At 35.9% G+C, this 21,105-nt stretch overlaps 1 protein-coding gene across 1 annotated transcript; it reads left to right on the top strand.

Moving 5' to 3' along the window:
* The first annotated feature begins 989 nt into the window (after window positions 1-989).
* Window positions 990-7,362, top strand: ppk15 (pickpocket 15). Its single transcript, XM_070108103.1, has 7 exons — window positions 990-1,631; window positions 1,999-2,223; window positions 5,313-5,469; window positions 5,558-5,694; window positions 6,291-6,369; window positions 6,424-6,887; window positions 6,955-7,362. The coding sequence occupies exons 1-7, from the start codon at window positions 1,549-1,551 to the stop codon at window positions 7,232-7,234; spliced, it is 1,425 nt and encodes a 474-aa protein (XP_069964204.1). The 5' UTR covers window positions 990-1,548; the 3' UTR covers window positions 7,235-7,362.
* The last annotated feature ends 13,743 nt before the right edge of the window (window positions 7,363-21,105 follow it).

Raw genomic sequence — 21,105 nt, 5'->3', positions numbered from 1 at the left:
GCAGCTTTTTGAAAGGAAAGGGACGGGTGCAAAGATTCAGATCGATATATTAAAAACTGAGGGACTAGTTCACATATAAACAGATAGACGGACGGACAGTCTGACGGACAGACAGATAGGCATGGCTAAATCGACTTAGCTCATCATGCTGATCCCTTATATACATATTTTATAGGGTCACCGACTATTCCTTTGGGGTGTTACAAAGTTTGTGGCGAACTTAATATACCCTGTTTAGGGTATAAAAATGCTTGAAAGTTCATGATATCATCCATAAATAAGCTAACTATGCAAGGTATCGAGCGTAAATGATAAGTATTAAACTGGTATATAAAAGGTTTCAAAATCTCCCCAAATTGCCGTAAAATAAGCATTTACTGCATTTCGAATTTTATATGGAAGACTTATCCAAAAGAGTGGTGGTCTTAGATAAAGCAAAATTTTTTTTAAAGGACAAACTTCCAATCGATGATCATAGGTACTACAGTTTTCCCGTAAAGACTACTCGAAGAAACTAAAAAGTTTTTCGTTGACGCAATGAAGCCAAATCTCAATTCAGAAACGACGGACTTGAAGTTTCTTTACCCGACAAGATTAAGTTGCTTGTAGAGCTAAAGAATAGTGCAGTGAATGAAATTTCCATACTTCAGGAGCTCATAAAGTCTGCCGCTCTAGCATCGTCAACTAATTCTGAATCATTCTTTTATATTGGAAAGTAATTTCACATACGACTTGGTAAACAACCTGTAAGACGATAATCTGTTACCCAGAATTAACACTAGTAGATCGTATCTGAAAGAGTCAAAGCGCTGCCGGAACGTATTGCTTCGAATGTTAACAGGTACTTACACACTTTGTTTATCAAAATGATCTTAATACTCAGATTAAAGCTCATTTAAGTATTATGCTCATAGTATTAGAGATACTCATACTCTTCATATGCACAGTGTTAATATTGCCATTTACAGTTAAAATGTTCATCAAATTGTCACACTGTTGCATACTCCGCTGCCTGGAGTGCCATTACGGCAGTTGTTGTTGTTGTTAGTGGCATGTGGTTGCCGTAGCGAGTGCTGCGCTATTTCACGTTATCCTTGTCCGCTTTGTTTGTGGTGAACGCAAAAGGAAACAGCAATTAAATGCTCTCCACTTGTGGTCGACAATACACAGACACACACACACACAATCACACATACATACTGCAAAGATGACAATTATACAATTCAACATGCATATATGTACTTGTATGTATGCATAGCCGTAGGAAACTTTATTACTGCAATCTATTGTAGTGTTTGCTGGCGGAAAGCTGCAGTGGCACTCGAGCGCCATACTTGGCTACATTCAGTACACAGCACTTAGTCAGCGAGCAGTTAACGAAGCAACCGAATTATCAACCAACCAAACGCTCGACTTGCAAGCCTCCGATTCAGCCTATCAACGAGCTTGTACCTTTTGCACCTCGGAAGCAACCTCAGCCTATCAGCAAGCTAGAGCCAGCCAACTTATCACGCTTTTGTGGCCAACTAAGAGTATCGGAGAGCAGTTATGTTCTGGCCACTGCTCGCCTGTTTGCGCGACTACTGCGCTAATTGCTCCTTGGCCGGCATCAGCTACATTGCCAATAACAAGTAAGTAGGTTTGTTGCTTTAATCCTGCATGCTCATCTATGTACTTCGCTGCTTATACATAGCACTGCATAGCGCATAAATGCTGCCAAGGACATGCATAATTCAGATTGCATTGCCACGTAACGCCTTAGGCTCTGTCAATTCACGTTCTTCCGTCACATCTGCTTTTGTCTTGCGCAGCGCAATTCGTCTGTCTCCGCATAAGTGGCAAAGCTCATAGTTCATTTCATTCTTTAGCATTAGCATAATTCATATCCTACTCATTTCCTCTCTGTGAAATGCGCATGCATTAAATAACTGCATTTTTATACACATATACTTACTCTAATCCGTTTTGTGCTCATCATTGCGTTTCTTTCATTTGCAGATTACATATTAGTGAACGCGTTTTCTGGCTCTTTTGCTTCATAATCTCCGCCTATGGCTCGTACAAGCTCATTTCAACATTCGAACGCGACTTTGAATTATCAGCTGTCAGCATTGTCTTCGAGAGTTTAACGCCGTATGACAAAATCTATTTTCCCAGCGTGGCCGTGTGTGAGACATTGGAAAAGGATGGCACCACCCCAGCGGTGGAGCAATATATTGAGAGGTAAGAGAATTTTGCTTCCGACAACTTCAGATTTTCGGGTTTTTCTGAATGTGATAATCATAGTACTGATTAGAGGATTACGTATTTTAACTATAGGAATCTCAATTATATATCTGTAGCATTATCTTTTCAAAAATGTGCTTGAATTAGGACTTGAAAAAATACCTATCTTATTATGTAAGTCATTGGCAACGTAACTAAAAACGCGATGAAACGTTTTTCCTGGGTGCAAAACTGCAAAAATCGTGTGTAAAACGGTACATCGAAAATGTACAAAATTCCTACTGGCACTCAATCGAAGGGACTGGATATAATTGGAATACTCACTGGTCACAGTCTGGTGGCGGCATACGCCTGCAGAATGGGTTTGACAGGCTGCAGAAAATGTCAAGAGCAAGGCGCCAGGGAAACAATGGAGCATCTCTTGTGCACTTGTTCCGCATTGGCTAGACTTTAAGATTTCTTACATGGTCCCACGATATGAGACACTTGAAGAGATATCGTTAGTGAGCCCACAGAGCCTGTTGAAATTCGCGTCAAATGCATCTTAAGGATAACTGCTTCTCATGGACTTCATAACGAAACTCCATCTGGTATTGCAAAGGACCAAAACTTGTCTATGCGAGGCTAATTAGCCTACCAGACTAATCTAACCAAACATATATCAGTCTTTACTAGAATACTAGAATAGAGAATACTCAAAGTGTATTATAAAACTATAATTGTGTCGGATTTAAAAATCTGAAGGATCCGTTTTTTCTCGGGTAGATCCGTCAGTTTATACTCTTAATGAGGTAATGAATATTTTCCTGTTTCAAAATCTTTGAATTTGTGCTCTGCAATTCGTGAGCCTGAATTTGTTCGGACTTTGAGCCAAGGTTTCGCAGTCGATTTCATTTCTAAACCTGACTGAACCTGCTTTATGACATTGTTAAGATATTTAAAATAATGACGAAAGATCTTATGTTTTCGTACCTTTTCGTAAGGGTAGGCATTTTTTGGTCTCATGATCTGTTATTCAAATAACCTAACTACTGATTTATTTGAATTTAGGAGCTGGTGAATTTCAGAAAACCTCTTACTTTGCTATTTTAGATCTATTTGATCTATTAATAGTCCCTTTAAGTCCATTTTTCATTTAAGTCGTTTATATTATCTCTTTTGCAAGGTTCTTGATCCAGAACTTATATTACGTCAAACCTTGTGTCGAGTTCTCTGTTAAGTTCTATCCTTGTAGTATTGCTTGTAGTGTTCTCTTAAAATATATATAGTTTGGAGAGATTAACCTTTCGCAAGGCTTAAGGTATAAATATGGCTGTAATTGCACAGCTACTAGCCTAGGATAACCTCCTAGATAAACACGATTGAATGGAGGTTTAGAATAGTATAAAATAATGTTTTTATTGTCTTTACGGAATTTTCTTCATTTAATCTATTTTAATACCTTGAGAGGTATATTAAGTTTGTCTTAAAGTTTATACGAACAAACGAAACGTCGGAGGCTCCATAAAAGATATATGTATATATAAGTTATCGGCGTGACAAGCTGAGTTGATTTATGTCCTTCTCATCTGTTTGTCTGTCTGTCTGTATATACGCGAAGCAGTTCCTCAGTTTTTGAGATATCGCTCTGAAATTTTGCACACTCCCTTTTATCATCAAGAAGCTTCTTATCAGACTACATATACAACATATAGCTGCCATACAAAATGAGCGATCAAAATCAAGTTCGTGAATGAAAACTTCCTTGAATTGAGAATTTGGTGCAACCGAAGTTACATAAAACTTTTTTCTTGCTTGTATTACCTTGATGGGAAAAATATTTCTAGTACTTAGCTTGTTGAAATGTACCATATTGTAATGTAAAATATGTAATTTACAGTCAAGATGAGTTATAAGATCTGGATATAAATATCTACATATTTATTTATCTTCTCCCTGCCTTGCGTGGATCTGCGTGTAGCACGTACGTACGTTTTCTCATTACAAATAAAAGCACATACATATTACTCGCATCATATCATATTTGTTTACATAAAAGCTCAATTAGCGTGAAATAGTATGAAAGAAGACACAAACTACATTTTTGTACAAACTGCATTTGGTAATTCAAACCATGGGCTGTTTGTTGCAAGCGCTGATGAATGTAAATATGATATTTGTACACGAATGGAAACATAAACTCTGGCAATTATCAGCTTATATAGCAATATTTTGCTTAATCAACCACATACTCGTATGCTTCTCATTTTCTCAGCTTTCATTTTATATTTAGATTACAAAACTGATTTACAAACTAAAAACTTACAAATTTTAAAAACATGGTTGAACATCCTGGAACGACGTTTCGTTGTATGCAAAACACCTAACTAGTTATTAAACAATCCCTCATATTTCGACAAATTGCTTAGAAAATGCTTGGATGCCTATTGGACAATATCCAATTCTTTGATTGCGGAAAGAAGAACATTAGTGAGAGCAAGTCGATTAGTGAATCTTCTGCGCTCTACTTTAGAGCACACGTGACGTTCATAGATCTAGGGTTAGAACGCTGGAAGACAATGGGGATGCAGCTCTTTCCTACTCCGATAAAAGTGGTACGAACTAGATATTTATAAAACAGCTTAGAGATAAAAAAAAACTATTGATGAAACTTGATATTAGTACTTTCCATAATTAAACAAAGTCCAATTGGTTCAATTCAGACATTAGTGGGCCTACCCGCCGAAAATTAAGCGTTGTAAAATGCAAAAGTTGCCCTTCACGTCGATAACCTCAAAATAAGTGAAATAGTCCTCAACAAAGAAATTCTGCATCACCAAGGCAACCAATAGGTTCATATGGGAGAATCTTGCTTTCGCACCGAGAGTACGAGTAAGCGATTTATGAAAAAAGGCTCACAACTGGAAAACAATATTATTGAGAGTCATTTTGCAAAATCATTCAATAAATTTTTGTCTTATCTTATTTTGATCGTATTATTGTGCATTTCTTTCGCTATATTTTATTTGTTCTATTCATGCATCAAAACATTTTTATCCATTGACATGCCATAAACATCTCTATAATCGTGTTTTTTTTTAAATCAGTTACCCCGAAGAGTATGACTATGACATAGAAATTTTTGTCTTAAAACTAATATTCCCACATGAGTACAACACCGGCAATGCTAGAGCACATTGTTTCGATAAGGAGGGCACTGAGTCTGAGTGCCCACATACCCACTACAGGGAACTAACAGAGAAGGTATTTACTTATTATATTAACGTCTATGTAACATATAAATCTAATGAAAATGCCAATTGTAAAAATATCTCAACTAAATGAATTTCAGCTTCATCAGAACTGCTCCAACGTTTTAGTAGAATGCTCACTCGGACAAAAGGCCTTCAACTGCTGTCACTACTTTGTGCCACTACTTACACCTTATGGTTACTGTTTTCTTTTAAACTCGAGGCAAAATAATCATCCGTAAGTTACGTCTAGTTCCGAACAATATTTTTAGAAATGACGCCTAAAGTAGAGTTAATAGCGCTGGTAATACGTTGTGCCTAGACTTTATAAATCTTCTTGATATTGTTTTGGGAAAATATTTCTTTGTGGTAAATATGAAGAGAAAAATTTGCGGTTTTTAAGATTGTTCCTTGAGTCTGCTTTCTTCAATTCTAATAATTTTAAATGTAGGAACATGTACATGCAACAGTCTCTTTCCGTATATTCTCGTGGAAAACCTCGTCTCTCTATCCATAATGATATAAAATAAAATGGAATCCCTAAGCAGCACTATGCTGAGCTATGAAATAGGGTTTGCACTTCTTTATTTAGATATTAGATTATTATTGGATCGGTTGCTTATCAGTATAGTTCAGATCTCCGAGTAAAGTGAAAAAAGTACTATAGACATTGAGAACAAGTATTATTATTAGGATTAAAACTACAGCAACACAATAGGCTACATAACTATATAAGAAAATATTAAGAAATCTTCAGCTTTTATCTGCTTTCATATCAGATTTTATATTCAAAATGTCACTGTGATTTTACGCCTAGTCTTTCTGTCACAACAGCGACAGCAAATATTGGTTTCCGAATGAGGTAGAGGACAATCATGCCACAATGCGCCTGGTTACCGATGTTGCAGTCGAGGTATGCTAGATATCAAACATTAGGGACTCTTTTATATGCATATATTTCACACAGGTTTTCGTACTCAACAAGGAGGACATACCTTACGCCAATCTAGCTGGTATTACAACAAAGGTGGCAACACCAGGCAAACATACAGACCTTCAAATATCTGTGCAGGAAATGGTTAACGACATGGATGTGCGCGAAGTGTCACCAGAGCATCGCGGTTGCCGCTTCCCTGAGGAGATCATGCCGCGGTCATCGTTTCGCGTCTACAGCTTCAGTGCCTGTATTGTCGATTGTATTGGCGCATTGCAAATGCGTTACTGCAATTGCACGATATTCAATTTAATGCCGACAGCGCGTGCCGATGTACCCGATTGTGATTATAAAGGTATTTTATGCTTGGAGAAGGAAACGAAGGTCGCGCCCGATATTAAATTATTGCTGCCATGGCCGGAAAATAATGAAACGTGTGACTGCTTGCCGTCGTGCACTGAACACGACTTACGTGCGGTTTCCGAGTATAGTCCGAGGTGTGTAGCGCGTCGTTGGTCTCTTAAAAATGTAATATTTTATGCCTCATTTATTCGTATATCGCAGCAATCATAAAGGTAATGACAAGCGCAGTGTTGCGATCAGTCTGGTTGACCGGCCCACGGAGCGTTATCGTCGCCAAGCGTTACGTACGCGTTTAGATGTTGTGGTCAGTATAGGCGGTATATTGGGACTATTTTTAGGTGCCAGCATTTTGAGTCTCATTGAACTTGTTTACTATTTTACTTTTCGGCTTTACAACAATATCCAAATGATAAGAAATAGCGAGAGGGAGCGAAATGGAATAGTCCAAAAAGGAAAAGGAAAGGGTGCGAGTTTGAAATAAAAGTTTCAATTGATCGAATTTATTTTATCTTAAAGCAAAGATATAACTCATTTTTTTAATCCCATGCATTGCACGCTAATTATATACTTAGTCTAGATTAAATAAAAACTTTATGAAGACTCAATAAATATTTTCAATCACATTTTGTTAAAATCGGAAAGGTCCGACGACGTAGCTCCATTATAGAGCCCATACACATTATATATATTTTCTTTTCTGCACAAATTATTGCCTCTTATATGCAGCGAAATTCTGGTTTCATAAAGGAAGTACAGAATAAATTCTATCAGACAGTTGATACAGCCTTACCGCTTGGCCTCCGCTTGGACAGCAACCAACCTTTGTGAGTGGTTTCCATACTTCCTGTCTTTCGCCACGTGTCCAAAGATCTCGCGACCTCGTCGGAACTGACTACTGTTCAACGTTGAACTCACGTGAGTCTCAGCTACTGCCCAGTCTCAGTCCGGTAATAATGTAGCGCTTTGGAGTTCCTAGAACATATCGACAAGGTCAGATCAGATTCTGAACCTAACTCGTTAATAGATAAATGTCTAGTCTTTTCTTCTCGAATACCATAATAATAAAAATAATTTCGATATTTAATCAAGCTTTTTATATTAATCTCACCGAAATCTAGAATAGATAGAAGTTTAAAAACTTAGTAACCGATATTAAATTGTCGAACATTTTTATAGGAATGATGAAATATAAGATAGGTATCTCTAACGTTTAATATTTTTCTAGTCAACTTTATTATTTAATTTATTTAATCACTCTACTAAGAGGTGAAAAAAGTGCGGTGAAATCTTTTCTGCCATCCGAAAGATGAATAAACCGAAAAAGGTGTATATTTTGCTTCTTCACTATCGCGAACGGCTGGTTCATAAGGAAGTTCGCTTCTCCTCCTGTAGTATGCTCATAAAAGTTATATCCCAAATGAGACCAGCAAACGTTGACCAATCGTTAGTACTTGTAGTTACGGAGTGGTGTGTGTCATATGACATTCTTCAGTCAGTGGTAATTACTTTCACATACACATCTCTTAAGTGAGACATCCTTGTATTGATTAAAAAATTCTTCTTTCGAATTACTTCTTCAACATTTCTTTGAACAAAGAATTTGTCACTTTTAGTGGGTATGAGCCTGTAGAGTATAAGATCATGATTAATGGGTATGCCTGTCTAGATTGAAGGCCCTAGAAGTCGAATTTTAATTATAAATTTTTATAGTCACTCTTTCATTTTTCAAACACGTATTTGGGTGTTTTAAAAATTGATAATTCTAAGTGACATTTTGATCTTTGCTGTTAGGGCTCTCTTTCCGAACGCGAACCTTTCAACATACATGGTAAGCATAATTATAATTCTTATTTTAGAGAGCTCTGGGAATAATCAGCCTGTCCCTCTTGTCAAACTTTCCACGTTTGAACACCGCGCTGACTTTTAAAGAGATTGAAACCTGCAGTCGTTGATGTCATACCTTTGCTGGGTCATTGCAACTACTTCATTAACGTACTGACGACTGTTTATTGTTGTATAATTTCGAAAATATGCAGTAATATGGAAAATTATAAGCATTAAAATTAAAAGCAACAATTAAATGACAATAAAACAGTAATTAAGCCTTTTTATGCATATGTGTTGTTTATTACGTATATATTGTACATATATCTATAACGGTGTGCGAGTGTAAACTGAACAGGGTAAAGCATGTGTAAATGTATAATTGCTCTACTCTATATCAACAAAAGCAGCAACATGTCGCGTAGTTGGCTGGAAGCGAAAACAAAAGGGGCGGAAGAACCGCCACGGCGATTTAATAATGTCATTCAATTACTCTGCATTCAATGCAAATAAACAATACTATGTTTGTAAACCCGGCGGATAAATTAGCAATATATGGAAAAAAAAATCGTAAGACACTGTTCTATAAGGTTCCTGCGTGAGCTGGATAGAGCGGCAATAAACTCTTAGTAAGTAAGCACCGTTCTTAGAGACCTTCTGGAGACTATTTTATCGGTAATTTTTTCTAAAACTAAAAGCAATCGAAAGGATAAACAAAATTCATCTGACTTATCTTTTTAAACTACGATAAGTGGGCCTAAAATATCGCAAGGTGTCTTAAACCTCCAACAGCTCAACTCATACTATTTTCAAACAGGTCAATTGGCTGAGGCAATAAATAAAGAAAATTAACTGTTCGTGTTCCAACAATTTAGCTTAAGCGCTGAAGCTGTCTTAAGAGATTTTAATTTTTTGTCAATTAAATACTAATTGTTTAATTAGCTAATTACTCAATTAAATGGCAAAATGAGTGCAATTCCCTTAATTGTACAATTAGTATTAGTTGTGGCCAGTTATATTCTCTCTTAGTATAATGAATATCAGATTGAATAGGGACTCAGGATAAATAACATAAATCGTGTAAGTTATTGGATGAGATCATTTATGGACCACAATTCGATCCTTAAACTCTCGTATATAAATTCGCTGGTCAACGAACGCATCTAGAACAGTGGAGCAAAAACTGAAATAATACCTAATCAGGCTTATTTCTGTTCGGCAAACAGGCGATCTGAAGCAATGAATAATAGTCCCTGGTTCACTCGTTCAACTAAGAAGATCTTCGGCGTGAACTTTTATTACTAATAAATATCTGCAGAGAAACTATTGTTAATGAGAGGCAGTTTAAGAACTAGGACCATTAAGATTTTCCGGTTACTAACTCAATAAAAGCAACATCAATATTTAGAACGGTGACTATTTTATCGATATTTATACCTTAATAGGGTATATTAAGTTTGCCACGAATTTTGTAACACCCAAAAAGGAACGTCGGAGCCCCTATAGATCACATGAATCTCTAAATGATCAGCTTGATGAGCTGAGTCGCTTTAGCCGTGACCGTCTGCCCATCAAGAAGCTGCTCATTTGTCGGAACCGTCGATATCGAACAATTAAAACATATAGTTGCCATACAGAATGAACAATCAAAAATAAATTCTTGTATGGATACAATTTTTTTTGGCAAAATATCTTTACGAAATTATGCAGAGATTATAACCCAAGGCATATTTACAATCTCCGAATACATTGTTCAGATCAGTGCACTATAGCATATAGCGGTCATTAAAACTAGCGATAAAACTAAGAATACAAATCTTTTGTACCCTTCTAAGCTATAAGAAATGCACCTGTGAAGGGTATTACAGCCGAGGTTTACGTTTTTTCTTGTTTTAAATTGACTTCGATTATTTCTGATTTAGAAGAAATTCTAAGATGTGAAGAGGTGAAATTTGCCTCGAAGCTCTAAATTGAAGTTTCGTTTTATCGATGATGAATATATCGATATACTTGTACTACGGACACTCGTGTATAAACCTTAGAAATATCAATTTATATAGTTAGAATTACAGAAAAAAAATATTCGCTGGCCCTGCTCCACACTTACTTCCGACATCGACTGTCATTCGCACAGTTATTCCTAACTAGATTTTATTAAGCACGTGTTGGTGTGTGTATAGTGTGGTTGGTATGTATGTTTAATATTTCACTTGCAGCAAGCGTCTGGCTTTGTGGAAAGCTTTTGCGAAATGCCACAGCCGTTTTTGAATTTCCTCTCAACGGAAATTTTGTGGTGTTTGCTTTTTTCTATTTTTCAGGCACATTACGCAGACGAACATTTGCAGACGAGCAACCAATACATATGTACATATAGGTACTATAGAATTTAATCAGTTAAAGTGACTGCTCAAAAAGTGGATTTCTTCAATTGACATTTTTTCTTTCAAAGTTCAAAGCCACCCAATCGCCATATATGTTACCTTCGACGATGTTGTCCGACGATTTCTTCACCGTCTGATTTCGAAGCTATTTACTTTCGTTGTTTCGGGTGTTCCCGTTTCTGTTTTGGCAATCTGAACTCTTGGAACGCATTAACAAAAATCGTTCCCACTCAAAAAATATACGTATATGTGTGTCATTCCTCCGTTGACAGATTGAGCTCTATTCACGAAGGCCCCTTGATCGCCCACTATCATTCGGTCCCTCAGAGATCAAGTTCTGTTATGTTCTACAGTACGAAAACTCATTTTGACGAATAAGCGTTCGAAACTTCAAGTTAACAAAAATAATAACATCTTCTAGTAGGCCAGCACCTTCTTCCAATGGGTTTCAACCTACTATGATTTTTCAATTTTTACCATTTTCAAAGACTTCTTACGAGCAATCTTAGGTCGGGAGGATGAAGGGGAGGGAACTGGTTGAATTTTTGAGGATTCGGAAAAGAATTTACGAACAGTTTGGTGTAGTTTTTTTTTACATTTTCCGAGAAAATTTAATAAATTAATGTATATATTTTTTAATACAATCAGAAAGTTGGGAGTTCAACGAACAAAACGGCTAATGACCTTAAAAGATCCGATATTTAAGTTTGAGAATTTTTGATTGAAAATTAGGGTATTGCAAAAGTTCTTGATCTTTTCATTACTTACAACTTTGCCAATAATATTTTTCTTCTTCGGAGTAATCTAAAAAAGTCATTGGTTGCATTAAAGTCGTGAGTTTAATGCCAAAATATAGAACTTTTAATAAAAAGAGCCGGAACTACTTGCCCGCTTCTGCTGAAAAATTGTAATATTCGCTTCGATGTTTAATAAATATGTACGCAGTATTTTAACATCATAAGCTTAATTGCAGCTCAAACTCGACGGACTCGAATGAGTGGCATTTCGTATATGACTAATATGCGTTGAAGTTGAGGTAACTGTAGCTAAGAGAGTTAACTGCGCGTTTGCTGATTGGTGCTGAGCTACACAGTGTAAACCTGTGCCAATTAATTTGCCATCTCTGCTTTGTATTTCTTTTCCAAAATGCGCCCTTCATAAATATTCATCGCATTTTTGGAAGAAGGAGTCGAACAGAATTCAGCAATCTTGCCACACCCAAAATGTAAGACACGCCTCTGCAGTAATATTAACAATGGAAAGAAGTGAAACGGGCGTGTTGAGCACGAGCATCAATGTAAAATGCGTTTCAATTCACTGATTTACTCAAATCACTTTCAGAGCATGGCGCATACAAATTCATCTTGCATCGATTGTATCGGCGTCAAGTTTAAAAAGTCGTTTCCAATCCATGCGCCCTTCATTGCACACATACACACACAGGCATACATACAATGCAACTGCTTTGTTATTTCATTTCGTGTGTGTGTGCGTGTGTGTGCTTTTGTCATTTTCTCTTTAGTCTTGCAGCTTCACGCTCCTCCTTGGCCTCAGCTTCAGCTTGAGCTTGAGCTCCAGCTGCACTCAGCCACTCTTTGCATTGCATTGCCTTCGCATTGAAAATGAAATTAAATTCTTGCCACTGCAACATTCACAAACACACCAGCACGTATACATGCACATTTATACACATATATTTATATATATATTCCGATACACTTGCATATCCACTGCCATGCTTATTCCCATTTCCATTTCCATTTCAATGGATAATCATTATGAATAATACAATGCGAAACAAAGTTGCTATTTTTGAATGGGTAAATAGTAATGCTAGCACAACAATAACAATAACAACAACACCAACAACACTACACCGCTAACGTTGTGCTTCGTTGCCGTTCGCTACAAAATAACATTAAAATGTTAATAACAAAAACAACAACAACAACTCGCACAGTTCAGTGGTACGTAAGCTGTAAACGTAACCACCGCCAACAACAACAGCTATAACAACAATGTGAAAATAATAAGTGAAAAACAACAACGACAACAAAATAATTTGCAAACAAACGTCTCTATAACGCTTACACCCGACAATAGCAACAATAATAATTACCGCAACAATGTTTATAACACGCCGACTTGCCACCTGTTCCAGACGTCTAGCGCCAGAAGCGTCAGCAGTTCGGTGGCATTGTTGCAAGATGGTGTATCGTGATTGCATTTTAAATGAAGCGAACGTCATATCCGTTTAAATGCATGTACATGCAATATATATGTACATATATATATCGTGTATATTTAGTAGTGCAGTTGCTTAATAAAGACATTAAAATATATTATTCTTGAGATTTTTATAGGCTTTTTATGTTTGTAACAACCAGAAGGAAATATCGGTGACTCCACAAATTAGTGTATATGCATATATACAATACCTATATGTATAAAAATGACCAGCGTAAGGAACTGAGTCGATTTAGTTATGTCCATCTGTATTTCTGTCTGTCTGTATATACGCGAACTAGTCCTTCATTTTTCGAGATATCAATCTAAAATTTTGCTCACATTCTTTTCTTTCCAAGAAGCTGCACATTTGTCGGAACTGACGATATCAGATCACTGAAGCTGTCATATAAACTGATCGATCAAAATCCAGTCCTTGTATGGTAAGCTTTTTTATTTGAGAAATTGCATTAGGTTAGCTAAGTCTGTCTGCATGTAGCCACGCATAGACCAGTTTTGATTCGTTAGCGATGCCAGATAGAGTGTCGTTTCGTAGTTGATGAGGTACATTCAGAATGCCAGTGCTTGTTACGAATTTCAATAAGTTCTGCGACCTCACTATCGATACTACTTCTTTCAGTGTCTAACAATGGACGAAAATTTCAATTATTTAAAGTCGAAACTGATAAATAAGGGCCTTCACAACAATGGCGGTCCTTTCAAGAAGACTTTCATTCGATTAGGCAGAATTTCTATCTCGATTTGCGAGATCTCTACGTCGTATAATTGATGAAAAACAGTACATACCAGTGTTGTCTGTTACTATTTACTGCAAGCTTCTAATCTACTCGACTTGCTTAAAAAAAACTTAACAAATTATATTCCGTTAAAAGTCAAGTTCTTTTCCATCCACTGCAAACTTGAGCGAACGGTGATGGCATATTCGACTCAACTGATGCTCTTTTGAAGTAGAGTCTTGGATTTTTTAAGTTCGATCAACAAATATTGTACTTTTAGCTTCGAGTGACCAATGAGCCGAACCCTTGAGCTTTTTTAAATTTTGCCTTAAACAATCTTTCTAATATTGCCATAAATAAGCTATATTCACAATTTATTTCTAGAGAAACACAGAGTCTCGCCTTCCCCGTAGAAGTTTTTGTTTCACTTACTCGCAAGTGTTAAATGCACCAATTACAAAACTTATTGGTGAATGTTGTTTGAACAAATAAATCTAAGAAAAAGTCACAGAAAAACTCACCAAAATTATTACTTTCCGAACCCTAGCATAAGCCAAATTCTTGTGTATTTCCTTACCACATCTTGGGTAGACAGCCAAGTTTTTGGCAAAAAGAATTTAAATACTTTACCATTGTGGCTGTGGCATACAACAAGAATTGCTACATCAGTAGAACCGACGAACAATGGTAACAGATAGTTTTAAAAGTGATTCAAACACAAAAGTTTTTTCGCCCAAAAATATGGCCATTGCAAGACGGAGACGAAGTAAACGACGAAAAAACTTAAAGCAAATAAATACCTAGGAATAAAGGGCATACAAAGTGAATGCAAGAAAAGTGCTGAAATAAATTTTAGTAGCAAACTAACGGAACAAGTTCAACAATGCAGCCACATTTGTGGTAGGGATGAGTAAGCTCGCTTAGTTAAGCCAACAGCTGGCTTATTGAGCAGAATTTTGCTTAATTGCCTCGCCATAGATAGAAAAGAAAGATGTTTTCGCATTTAACAAGCTCCCTTTGAGAGCAATTACCTTAAGTAAACTGAGCAAAAATGCAAAAATGAAAGTCAGAAAATCACAGAAAAGCCGTAATATTTCACCAGCAAACGCGCTAACAAGGGATGAATTCACCGACAACGTTACTTTGGAAACAGACTACTAAACGAGACAAACTAGGCTATTAGGTATACAGCTATTCCACATCACTACCGCAGAAGTTGATCATAACAATAAAAATATTGAATTTCGGTATTTTGACCAAACTAGACGCTCAGCTTTTGAGATATTGATCTGAAATTTTGTTCTCTCCGAAGGAAGCTGCTCATTTGTCGGAACCGCCGATATAGATCCGCTATAGCATATATTTTCCACACAAACTAAACGATAAATATTCAGTCCTTGTACGGAATACTTTTTTATTTGATTAGTTGTCTTCTTGAAATTCGGCACGGATTATTGTCCAAGCTAAAGGTGCAATCCCAGAATAAATTGTTCAGATCGAACCGCTATAGCATATATGTAATTTTTTTTTTGCTGCGTCCATCTTTAACTGACAATTAATTTGTTTCTGGCAACAAAATTTCTAACTGGTGGTAACCTTGTTTAAGAATTATGCTGAATAAAATAAAGATTTAGGACTCAACTCTTTATATATGTATATGTATATATATTATATATTACTATAGCTCTATTATAGTAATGCACTCCACTAATAATTACAAATAAATTTCAAATAGGTGGCAACCTTGTCAAATAATATAATATTAGTTCTTTCTTTCTATAACATAACATATTTTAGGGTTTCTTCGTCTTATAATTCATTTGCTTTTGTTCTTGAATTTTCAAATAGGTGGCATCATGCTAAAATTAGCACTTCAAATCTAGCTTTAGACTTCACCTCTTCATAACTCTATTATAATAATTCATTAAAGCAATAACTTTTTTTTATTAAAACTTTAATAAGTGGCAACTTTCTGTCTTTTTATATTTTAAACCATTTTATTACACGGAATGCTTCTAGAATGCCTTTCGAATCGAATAAGCCTTCTCTATGTAGGTATTCTTTATACTGTGAGCGTGATGTCTCTCGTTGCTAAATTTTAATTTACTATCGTTCCTTAAACTGTTCCGCTACAAGAATTTAAAAATTTATATTTCTGTTTTATAAATTCAGCAAAATTAGTTGCAGAAAGGTATATTAAAAACCGTTTGCAATAAATATTAGGTGTTCGCAAATTAAATAATAAAGCCATTGTTCTCCTAAGCATTGCAGAACATTTGCCAATTTAAAATTAAAATTGGATTAATTTATGATTTTTAATTTACCGTTTCAACGTTTTCAATTTCACATTCATTTGTATTCAGCAAAATACGAGCTTATTATACACGGACGTGCACACAAAGCAATAGCAAGCTCTTGTTATAGAAGAGGAATATTTCAAATGTGTGCATGTGTGTGTGCGTGTGTTAGTAGCAATATTATTCTTTTGACACTTCTACACTTGAAAAACCGAAGAAGTATGTACTTGCAAGACACGTGTTCCCTACTTCATAAGAAAAAAATCTGACAGTGATTGTTGCTTACGCATAATCTGTAGTCGAATATGCAAAAAAGAAAAAAAACTGCCAGAACGGAAGCGGAGTTCAGTTGCAAAAATGCTGGCGCCTTTAGATATACATGGCATGTGGAAGTGTGTGTACACTTGGCACTTTTAAAGCACATTTCCCTGTGCACCTGCCGAGTGCGTTAGCATAATATTGTATTTAATATAAGGTTGCGTATACGCACTGGTGTATGTGCAAAATTAATTACGATTAACACGTGACAATTTTGCTAATGATTTACGGGATATCAATGAAAATGTGACTTTCTCTCAAAATTTATGATTTTTATACAAGTCAGACTATAATACTTTAGAAATATTTAATATTACTGACAGCGACATAAGAATCATATCATACTCATAAACAGATTCTCAACACACAAGTCCATTTTATATAAATACTTAGTTACTTAGCCTAAATAATGAATCTTAGGCATAATTTTAAAAAGGAATAATCTTTTATTTATACATCGGCGCATTTCTTTGTTATAATACAAATGAATTTACGAAAAGTTTTCTCGAGGGGATAACAAAACTGGCATTGAATCCAGGTTAGCTAGGTGGACTTGAATAATTATTAATAAATTCTGAAAAGGTTCAGAAAGCCTAAAATTAAACGTTTTTGGGAAGGCTTATCTATTTAAAATAAAAAAGTTATTGTGCTTCCGCCTGTTTCTATAAGAACAAATTAAATACAGAAGACCCTTTCTAGGATGATGAAACTGGTATTGAACCCAGGTCAGTAAGATGGGTTTGAATAATTATTAACTAATTCTGAAAACGTTCAAAAAGCCTTAAATTTAAAGCATTCGTCAAGAAGGGTTCCCTATTTAAAATAAAAAAAGTTATGTTAAAGTACTGCCACATGTTTCTAGAAAAAAAATTAAGCAACGAGAAATTTCAGTGTGTCGACTTAAAGGCGTTAAGAAAGCTTTCAACTGACAATTTTCTTGTCGAGTGTTACCACCTAGCATTGATGTGATAAAATAAATAAAAAAGTGTGATGAAAAACATTGCAACATGTGTATCAAACTCAAGCGCTTAGGACAGATTATATTTAAAAAAAAACTTTAAACAAAAAAAGTTAAAGTGCTGTCACCTGTATCTAGAAAAACAAGTGAAATAGAAGAAAGACCCTCTCTAGGATGACGAAACTGGGATTGAAGCCAGGTGAATAAAATGGGAGTGAATAGTTATCAATTAAAACTAAAAACGAAATTTTTTCGGGAAGGGTTGCCTTTTTAAAACAAAATATTATGCTGCTGCCACCTGTATCTAGGAAAAAAATTTAAATAAAAGCAAGAAAAACCGTTTACTTCGGTTGCACCAAAGCTGTTATACCCTTCACAAATACAAAGGTTCCTTAAAAGAACTTGATTCCGATTCTTCAATTTATATGGCAGCTATATGATATAGTGATCTGATCTGAAGAATTTCTGCGGAGAATACATTGTTGCCTTAAACAATACCTTGTGTCTATTTTCGTGAAGATACCTCATCAAATAAAAAAGTTATCAATGCAAGCACTTTATTCCGATGGTTCAGTTAATACTACAGCTATATGCTACGGTCATCCGATCTACACGATTTCTACGAATATTGCATTATTGCTTTATTTAATAATCCATTAAAAATTCGTGAATATAGATCGTCAAATAAAAGAGTTTACAAGCACTTGCTTCCGATTGTTCTGTTTGTATGACCGCTATATGCTATAGTGGTCCGATATCGACTATTCCGACAAATGAGCAGCACCTTAGTGTATAAAGGACAGGTGCAAAATTTCAGAACGATAGCTTAAAAACTGAGGGACTAGTTTGTATATATACAGACAGACGGGTGGAAAGACGGACTGACAGACGGACATGGCTAAATCAACTCAGCTCACCAAACTTACAAACTTAATATACCCTGTTCAGGGTATAAAAATTTCAATATGTTGACTTAAAGGCGTTAAAAAAGCATTTAACAGATATTATTTTATGTCAAGCGTTGCCACCCAGTACAAATTTAAAAAATTAGTCAGATGAAAAACTTTGCAATATGTGTATCAAACTTAAAACGTTTGGAAAAGCGTTTATTTGAATATAACTTTTTGAGGGGTTGCCACCTTTTTGATTTTTTTTACTCAATTAAGTTGAGAGATTTTTTGAAATGTTGCAATATGAGAATCGTAAATAAAGAGTTGTTTGAGTAATAACTGTTGCAGATACAATTAAGAAGTCTCTATAGCTTTAGCTAAGACGCCTGGCTGCTATAGTAACTATCTAGAAGAAGAATGAACTGAAATTCAAAAACCTACCATACATATAACCTGGTTTTATTGCCAAGGCCACCGACTACATTTTGGATCACATTTTACAAATAATTTTTAACAGCGATGATTTGTATATGTTCCTAACCTAACTAATTATAGCAAACATATCTTTCACGTTGAAGCCACGCAGCAACTACGCCTTGAGCTCAATTACCCCAGTTAAAAAGGCAACAACATGCAACTGCGACGCACCGTTCACCTGTGTACACACACACTTGGCATTCGCATTGGCTTTTCCATTCGGTGACTCCGATCATAACCGAAATGCGCGTGACTTCCGTTTGAAACCATTAAAGCAGCATATCCGCTTCCTACGTGAGCACCGTACAGCTGGCAATAATACTGCTAGATTGCAGAGGAAGAGCGCCCAAAAAAAAATTAAGAAAAACACAACAACAACAATAGCGACCTATCCAACAGCATCAATATTAGAAGTTGTGTTGGCAAGAGCAACAATATGAGCAATAATAACAACAACAAGCAGTAACAACAACAAAACCAATTACAAAAACAACAATAATCGTGAGTTCAGGCGTAACACCAAAAAACGCTACAGCTTGCGTAGCAAAATACTACAGAGCTAAGCAGCAGCGAACGCGTAAGCCAGTTGTCCTACACGTGGCTGAAGTGCCAGCAGGTGAGGATCTAAATATCTGTGCGTATGTGTGAAAGTGCGAGGGCGCTTGACAGGAGGCAATTATTGTTAGCAATCGGTATTGGTAACGGCATTAAAAGTTCCGACCGAACTTTGCAGCGCAGGCACATACACAAATACATTTGTAGCTTACGCTTACGAATATGTGTTGGTTAAATTTTTGGTTTGGTTGTTTGTGTGAGCGCAAATTTGTGGGCTAGAGTGAATATCTGTACCTTTTCTCACTTCACTTGCAATATTCAGGATTTTCATTTTCCATAGATGTTCTGTTCATTTGTTTGCAGTCAAATGTGTTGAGGTGAAAACAACGCCAGCAGATAATGATGAGAACGCTCTGTGCAAGTGTGTGAAACTATCTATGCATGCATGCTGTAGCGTAATTTTTGAACGTTCTTCGTAATTCAACAAAAACTTCAGATGCAGCAACTGGATGTTGGAGTGCCGTAACGTTAAAATTGCTAAAGAATATTCTTAATGCTTGCAACGGCTTTCCTCTGGCTTAGGAAATGTATTTAAGTTGTTGATTAAAGGTGAGTGCAAATGAAACAATGCGAATACATACACCCATACATAGAAATAGGCGTAGCGAGTGGGACGGGGACTGCTTGTATAAGCAGCGAGTTGTTAAAAAGTATGAGTTTAGTCTCTTTTTAAATATATGGCTACCACGTCGTCATTTTTTATTCTCGTTGTCGCGCAAAACTGCACATTTTCCTTGTTGAGCAATAGTATCGCACACGTTAATGTAACTGTATGGAAATGTCTTAGAACTGCCACTAGAATATGTCAAAACTGATTTGAGGTTGTCTGCCTGTTGAAGTTATGGAGGATTTCTTCCAAACTTATCTCTTATTGGGTGGTTTAGAGTTTCCTCAATAAAAAAAGTTTATGAAGCATGCGAAATTTACTATTTACAAGTTATGCACCAATTTGCAAGGTTGCCAATTTTCACAGTTCCCTTAACTGAAATTATATAATGTAGCTTGCTCTCAAATTTGACAGTTTTCAACTAATGGCTATTTATTGACAGCTGTAGTCTGCTTCTGAAGAATGCGACACTTACTATTTTCTAAGTTATGCACCAATTTTCAAGGTTGCCAATTTTCACAGTTCCCTTAACTGAAATTATATAATGTAGCTTGCTCTCAAATTTGACAGTTTTCAACTAACGTCTATTTATTGACAGCTGTAGTCTGCTTCTGAAGTATGCGACACTTACTATTTTCTAAGTTATGCACCAATTTACAAGGTTGCCGATTTTCACAAACCCCTTCACTCAATCTACGTAGTATATATATATGGTTCCTCAATTTCGACAGTTTTCAACGAATGGCTGATTTTTGACCGCTGAAGTATAGCATAGAAATTTCGTAGAAAAGAGATTCGAAAACCTAGCCACTAATCAAGTCACCCACGTACATATATGTATATGTAGGTATATGTGAATATAGTATATGCAAACATAGATTTGTGTACCACATGCTCTCTAACCTTAAATATTTACCGAAGCTGTGTGTGTACATACATAGACATACATATACGCATATATGTAGATAAGTGTTTAACAGCCGTTCAGGTGTCAGCAGTTCACAATCGAACCAATAATTATG

This window comes from Bactrocera oleae, chromosome 2 (genome assembly GCF_042242935.1).
Source record: "Bactrocera oleae isolate idBacOlea1 chromosome 2, idBacOlea1, whole genome shotgun sequence".
NCBI lineage: Eukaryota > Metazoa > Arthropoda > Insecta > Diptera > Tephritidae > Bactrocera > Bactrocera oleae.
Note: the sequence above shows the minus strand (reverse complement) of the source record. Positions and strands in the feature narration are given on the sequence as shown.

What these genes read in the sequence shown, in the direction of transcription:
- ppk15 (XM_070108103.1), top strand. Translation starts at nt 1,549, where the DNA reads ATGTTCTGGCCACTGCTCGCCTGTTTGCGCGACTACTGCGCTAATTGC. An exon ending in TCGAGGCAAAATAATCATCC is followed by an intron (nt 5,695 to 6,290) that starts GTAAGTTACGTC and finishes CTGTCACAACAG; the next exon opens with CGACAGCAAATATTGGTTTC. An exon ending in TTACCGATGTTGCAGTCGAG is followed by an intron (nt 6,370 to 6,423) that starts GTATGCTAGATA and finishes TATTTCACACAG; the next exon opens with GTTTTCGTACTCAACAAGGA.